This window comes from Salvia hispanica, chromosome 5 (genome assembly GCF_029641045.1).
Source record: "Salvia hispanica isolate PSC_SH4W2 chromosome 5, Shi_PSC_v1, whole genome shotgun sequence".
Classification (NCBI taxonomy): Eukaryota; Viridiplantae; Streptophyta; class Magnoliopsida; order Lamiales; family Lamiaceae; genus Salvia; species Salvia hispanica.
Window position 1 is genome coordinate 22,961,775 of NC_142696.1, and position 7,649 is coordinate 22,969,423.

Genomic DNA, 7,649 nt, shown 5'->3' on the forward strand with positions numbered 1-7,649 from the left:
CGAAACGTTTTTAATTCGTCTTTCAATTATTCTTCCACATTTTTTATTTTGTTAAACATATTAAAATTACAATCAAATGGTTAAAATGCCCTCTAACTTTGTGGGAGTATATATTTGCTCCCATTACAGAAATGAATTTTATGAATTTTTATTCATAAAATATTATAGTTTTATATTTGTTTATTGTCTCATTTATTTGAGAGTAATGTTTGTGTGTGTTGGTGTAAAGATAAAATGGTAGCAGTAGAAAACATATCTTGAAATATTGTTGAACAAATTTACATCTTATTTCAAGTGAAATAAGGTATATTCCCTCCGTCCCTGAAAAATATGAAATATTTATTTTTAATTCATTCTTGAAAAATATAAACTTTCTAATTTTAGAAACTTCTTTCTTTCTAATAAGGTGGGACTCATTTTTCATTTTACATTTTTTTTCTATTTCACTTTGTTGGGACGGACATAAAAGGAACACGCCTCAACTTTTTGGGGACAAAGAGAGTATTAAAATTCGTGTCAAACTAAACGTTCATATTCTTTGAAGACAGAGGGAGTAGTGCTTTGCAGTTTCTTTTTCTGCCTTAATGTTCAAGGAAGCAATTCTACTAAACAAGGAAAACCAACATTTTTGTCCCCAAATGTGGATCATGTTGAACATATTCCCCGATGTGGGGGAACTTGGCTACTTAGTGTAATTTTTATTCAAAGATATACTTTAAATATATATTCTAAAATCCGTACAGCAGTTTATTAAAATTGACAGCGCACATTTTGCGTCTAGCTTTAATTTTATTATGTTTTGTTTTTAATAATTACTACTAGTAGTTTAATGGAGTGGTAAAAATAGTTAGTAGGAATTTTTTATTACAAAAAATATGTATTATTGGTGGGGACACACACAGGTTTTAAGAAAAAAATACTGCTCATGTTGCAAGTTTGTGACATAAAAGCATTCACAAGGTAAGTTTCCAACTTCGGTGCATCTTTTATCAATAGGTCATATTAAGTTGATTTAGGTAGTGTTCTGTTTGTTAGATAAAATAGTATTAGAATATAATTTAGGATTGAGTTGTGAGATTATTTTAATTATATGGGATTAATTATAACTAATTATTATGATTATTTATTTATGATTAAGTTTTGGGATTGAATCTCATAAACCAAACACACTATATATTTAATCTCGAAATACAATCTTACAAACCGAACACCCCTTAGTATACTATTTATTTACTCCACGACAATATAATACTAGTAATTTGTAGTAGTAAAAAATACAAACGAGTCTTAGAAAAGAAAATGGGCATCTGGAGTCTTCGGCTCTCTTTACCACAATGGCAGTAAGCCCTCAAACGGAATATATATACTGATGCTCAATATTTTGGAAAAGTGTAAATTTTTGTTAAACGCGAGATACATGTAGAGTTCAAAAATAGGGTGCGAGGTCATATCTCTAAGCGAAGGTGCATATCATGGGGAAGGGGAGTGATCAATTGCTAACTCATCACTTAATTGCTAACTACAACTAATTTAGGTCATAGGATTTTAGCAAACGTGTGGTCTACAATTTGTCATGTGTAATTTTTGTTTTTATTAATAAAATAAAAAAAGATTAAAAAAAACGTCAAATTAGGGTTTTAGATGAAAATGTCAATATAGTGTTTCGGAAATATCAACACAATGCTTTGAGAATGTCAACACGATGCTTTAAGAATGTTAACCCATTGCTTATATTGACATTCTACATGTATTATATTGACATATTTATATAGTATGTTGACATTTCTGCTTTACGAAAAAATTGAAAAAATTTTGAATTTTTTTTCAAATTTTGACGTCGGAACATATGCATGTATGATATAGTTAGAATCCTTATAAAATTATCTTTAATTTGATATATGTTATATGAATTTAACGTTTTGGGATTTCTTTTAAACGTTAGTTATAACTAAACATGTAGTTAATTGACATTAATACCCCTATTGATATTTTATGGAATTAATCCTATGGCTTTATTGACGTTTTTTGTTGATCGTATTGACATTTCGTGGTTGATGATCTAGGCCCTTAATTTGAATATCTAATGGCTATTATTTAGTTGTAGTTAGCAATTAGGTATCGAGTTAGCAATATAACACTTCCCCATGGGCGAATATATAGTTATTATTATTATTAAAATGATTTATAAAAGTTAGTAAGAATTCTAATTAATTAATGATAATGGCATATTCCCTTTTATCAACAAAATCGAGCAGTTCTTTGCATAATATCCAACTTTATCGGATTACATAAAGAACATGAACATATATTATTAGAAGATATTGTATTTTGTGTGAAATAGCATAATTACATCATCCACCGGTGAAAAAATTGTATAGTGTAAATCTATAAAAGTCTACAACTAGCCTTATGTACAAAGTACATAAATACATCTATTACAATGAAAATAGTGGTCGGTTGAATAAATAGAGTGAATTATGGTTATTATTTGGACGTGTATGCCTTTGTCTCGTTTTCAAATACATAATCATACTCATGCATGAGATAACAACTTTATTTGTAAGCATTAATTTTAATCAAAACTTTTTGCATTAGTACTTTAAACAAGGCAAATCGGGAATAAGTTACACTTTAATAAGATCACACGAATCAGGATTTTTAATTAATATTCATATTTAATATAGATAATTCTAAGCAAAAAAAATACAAATATTTTCTGAAATATAAGATCATACTATATACTATTTTTTAAAATTATAATAACAATTAATATAAAAGAATGTAAAACATGCAAATTATTGCAACAAAAATCAAATTTCATTCGTATAATTAAGTAATGAAAATATGTTCAATAGGTTTAGTCACGTGCACAATTTTATTCTATAAACAATTAAGAAATTTTTAAGTGTAACAATCTTCAAAAAGTCAAAATAAAAAATCTGAAAAATTATCAACAAAACTAAATTTTTTCACAAATACATAACAAGTAAGGATCGATTTGGTAACTACATTTCATTTATACTCAATCCGTTCTAAGTTAGATGGGTCGCTTTTTTTTCATACCCCTTCTACAAAAGTGACACTCTAAATAGTTAAAGTGGGTGAGAAAGTAAAGTACGAAAGAGAGAGTAATTTAGAAAAGACCCGTCTCTATAATATTCTTTCTCTTATAGTATTTATATCATTTTTATAAAACGAGTGTAAAAAATAAACGACCCAACTATCTTGGGACGCAGAAAGTATACTAATATATGAATTTATTATGATATTACTTGTTTGATTTGTGAGTTAATTTTACCCTTAAACGTTTGTCAATCCTCTGACCCAGTCACATTCATCTTAATTTCCACATTTTATGATATTAAATTAGTCTACTAAATTGGTGAATTTATTTAACTGCCCAAAAGTCCAACTCAACTAGTATAGTAATAGGTACCAAATTATAAGTAGAATTACAGTTGACTAGTAATAGTTTTGACTACACCATTTGAACGAAATAATCTATAGTACTCTAGATAATATCTAAAATCAGTTACATAAGAAAATAAATTGTCTGAATACACACCATGATATATTGAACCAATAATGTTTTGTTTTCATATTTGAAAGTCGGTGCCAAATATAATTCATTGATGGCGATTGGCGGGGTATTCATGAATAATGAAGGAAATAGACTTAGTTAAGAGTAGTAGATTATCTATGACCAACGCAAATTCACACTAGGTGAACCGCCTCATTAATTGAAACATTGTAACTTTAATCCCCTTAATATATAACACAAGTTGCACTTTATAAACAGTAAGTATTGCCTTAAGAGCATCTCCAATGCTACGTAGGCTAGCAATACGCCAACAATAGGTTAGCCATTCTCTCCCCTATCACGTCAGCAGTACTAAAAAATCTACCTGTCACATCAGATTTAGGCCAGCCGCAATAAAAATAATTTAAAATATACTACATTTATGGAATTAAAATTACGATTAAATTACGGAATTAAATTTACGACACATATACGGGAAAATTAATCCATTCCATTCAAAAAAAGTACAAAGATTTAAAAAAAAAGTACATGATTTTTTTTTTTAAAAAAGGGCTACCACACACGAGCCCCGCCACTCTCTACTCCTCATCGCCGTCGCCGCCGCCGCCGCCGCTGCCGCCACCCGTGGTAACTGAGCCCACGTCGGAACCCCCTAGCCGTGCCCTCGCGACATCCAAATCAACCCGCATGCTCTCGAGCATCGAGTGAAGAAACATCTTCTCCATGGGGTCAGTGGCGGTCCTCCAATCTTGGAAGACCTTATACATCTGAGCCCGCGTTTGGTTACGCGAATGGAGAGTATACTCGAGTGGGGCGGCGGGTGGGAGGGCGGAGGACTGGACCTCGCGGGGCGATAGGGGGGATCCGCCCCTCGCAGCCCGTTGCGTCCGCTTCTGTCCAACCGGGCGGGGGCGACCAGCAAATGAAGGAGGGGATGGAAACTCCTCAGCATCCGGGGGGAGGTCGTGGGATCCGCCGCTGCTGCCGCTGTAGTCGCCGGTATAGTTCAGTCTCTGCTTCTTCGACCACCCAGCGTCGCACCCCGCACGGAACTTCTCGGAGTCCTTCAGCAACAAAAAGCACTCCCAAAAGTGGAACTCCTTGTACGTCCCCGCCAAGGGGAACTAACTCTCGGCTATCCTCCGGGCGTCCTCCTCATTCTGCCCACTAGTGAGCTGACGGAGGGCGTTGGCGTACAACGCCGAAAAACGGCCGACCGCGGCCCTGATGCGCTCCCACCCCTTCCGGACCTCCTTTCCGCTGAAGTCCTTCCCGTGCGGGCAATGCCTCCTGTAGGCAGCTCTAATCTTCGCCCACATGTTGACGACCCGCTGGTTGTTCGCAACCAGCGGATCGTCGCACACCTCCAACCACCCCCTGGCCACCCAGCGTACTCCTCCGTCCACTTCCTCCGGCCGGGGGTGTCGTCAACAACGGGCTGCGACGACTCACCGACCGCCTTGGCCTTTCCCCTCGTCTTCTTCTTCTTCGCCGCGGCCCGCCCTGCTGGAACGGGAGTGTCCGGAACGCCGAGATCGATCCCCATGTCGTGCAATGACAAAAGGTCATCGCCAGTGAACTGCGTCTCCACTGGGGTCGACGTGTGGGACGAAGCCGTCAAAAAATCCAGAGAGGGACGATAGACCGTGTCCCCCCCTCGGTGACCCCTGCATCCCCCCATACTGCATCCCCCCCTGCATCCCTCCCTGCCACATCATCCCCATCATCTGCTGCAGCATCTGGGGCTGCATCTGGGGCATACCTCCCCACCCGCCGCTCCCCTGCCCCCCGCCCGGCATCCCCCACGACATACCCCTCGGCGTACCCCCCTGGTTCCCCCCCTGCATCCCCCCCGGCGCACCGGCCATCATCCCCATCAACTGCCCCCAAGGGACGTTAAACCCTGGGCCCATCTGGCCCCATCCAGATCCCACAGGTACCGTGGGAGTCTGAGATCCACTCGTCACTGGACTGGACTCGTTGTTGTGATCCATCGCTCGATGATGCTCTTGTACAGAAAGTTAGAGAGAGAGAAAACTCGTTAAAACAAGTGGTGCAAATGAAAATGAAACGAAAATCGCGTTTATATAGGTTTTTAAAAAAAAAAAAAAAAAAACAAAATTCGGGCGCTGACCGGTCGCTAACCGATCGGGCCGCCACAATGGCGGCCAGCGCATCGGCCAGCCCACGCCGATCGGCTCGCCGATTTTTGGCTAGCCGCCTCCAATGGTTCGGCTAGCCGATCAACCAGCGCCGCGAATTGGCTAGCTGATCGCTAGCCGACCATTGGAGATGCTCTAATAAAAGTATCAGTGCATCATTAGACAGAAAAGCAATCTAAACCATATCATTTCTCACCAACGTTAAAAAATAGATGGTGGCGCATCTAATTATTTCTTCAAACATATAGTATTACTTTTATCAGGAAAACGAACATATTCGTTGATTAATTTGAAGTATTTGTTACAAGTTTGCGTCTAGATCTAAAAATTGAGCAAATATTTATCCATTGACATTGATGCTCCATTTGTTTCACTATTTTATATGCGTAATTTGAATGCAAAAGTGATAAATAATTATCCAATGGACCCCCACCATGTTTAAAGTGGTACAAATATCAATATTAAAAACGTACTTGTACTATCTTTAAAAATAATGTACTAGTACTAAATAAAATACTTGAGGAGCTTATGAATAATCTAACAATTAAACTATATGGAAGTGGGACAAGTGGGTGTATGTGGTGAAATTCCGCAGTTTAAATAATTTGCACAAAACTTACTTCGCGATAAAGTAACTAATTTGTAGAGTAAATTAATTTATTAATTAATCCAACCTGGTTCGGATAAAATGGAAAACTACGTGGCATTTATTTTGTTGTTTTGGGGCGGGGGTAAACCTGGTATATCGCATCGACTGTAACTGCGAAGAAATTAATTCTGAGAGAGAAGAAAAGGTGATTTGTGAATTACAGATTTTAGATTTCTGTGAAGAAGAAGAAGAGAGAGTATTGGGGGAACCTTATCCATTCCAGGCCCAGCCCTTTATTTTTATTTGACACATCCCTTTATAAAAGCAGATCAAAACCTCCATTTTAAACTATCAAAATTGGCAGAACAAATTCTCTCTCATCATTTCACAGTTCAACAACCACACCCGTATAGAGAGAGGAATTAGTCAGCCTCCCCCAAAAAAAACAGAGAGAATTTATTCATCAGAGCTATATATATATGGCTGCATCCAAAACCTATTGCGCTAGATCAAACTACCGATTCCTTCCCAACGATCAGGCTCTCACCAGCGATCCGATGATCTTCGAGCTCGACGAGTCCGACGTCTGGAGCGCGGCGGCGCGCTCGCAGTCGCCGGAGATCCGCAAGGCGAGCGATTCCAGAATCTCGAGGAAATCGTCGTCCGCGGCGGGCGGCGGCGGTCCGTCGTCGCTGCCGGTGAACGTCCCTGACTGGTCGAAGATACTGAAGGATGAGTACATGGAGACTCGCCGGAGAGACAGCGACGAGGATTACGACGAGGAGGACGGCGATCGGATTCCGCCGCACGAGTTTCTGGCGCGGCAGATGGCGAGGACTCGGATCTCCTCCTTCTCGGTGCACGAAGGGATCGGGAGGACTCTCAAGGGGAGAGATCTGAGCAGGGTCAGGAATGCGATTTGGCAGAAAACTGGTTTCGAGGATTGATGATTCAATTTTATTTTTAATTTTCGATTTTATTTTCTATTTGTCCTTTTACGGTTTATATTCCTCAAAACGCCTCATTTTGAGTTGACGGAGGCGGGGCATGGGAGGATTGTAATTCTAACACTTGAGATTGGGGGAAAGGAAAAACAAATGATTTTTGGATTTATATATGAATATTTTAATATCTGAATTCTGAGTTTGGATTGAAGAATTTGGACAAAATAGTGGGACAGATGCAAGCTGAAAAATGAGTACGAATTTTGGGAAAAAGAGGGGCTAATCTTAAAGCGTGTTTCTTTGTGAAAAGATAAAAAGATGCTTCACTATTTGCGGTGTTTCTTATTTATTTCTATTCATTACTTTTAAATAAAGTCGTTGGCTTCCCAAATGAAAGACAAAGTCCGTGTCCA

The 7,649-nt window shown here is 38.4% G+C and overlaps 1 protein-coding gene across 1 annotated transcript; it reads left to right on the forward strand.

The window, feature by feature from the left end:
- The first annotated feature begins 6,557 nt into the window (after positions 1-6,557).
- Positions 6,558-7,405, forward strand: LOC148926461 (senescence regulator (Protein of unknown function, DUF584)). The gene has a single exon (XM_089058247.1). It carries the CDS (start codon positions 6,772-6,774, stop codon positions 7,237-7,239), a length of 468 nt encoding a protein of 155 aa, XP_088914373.1. The 5' UTR covers positions 6,558-6,771; the 3' UTR covers positions 7,240-7,405.
- The last annotated feature ends 244 nt before the right edge of the window (positions 7,406-7,649 follow it).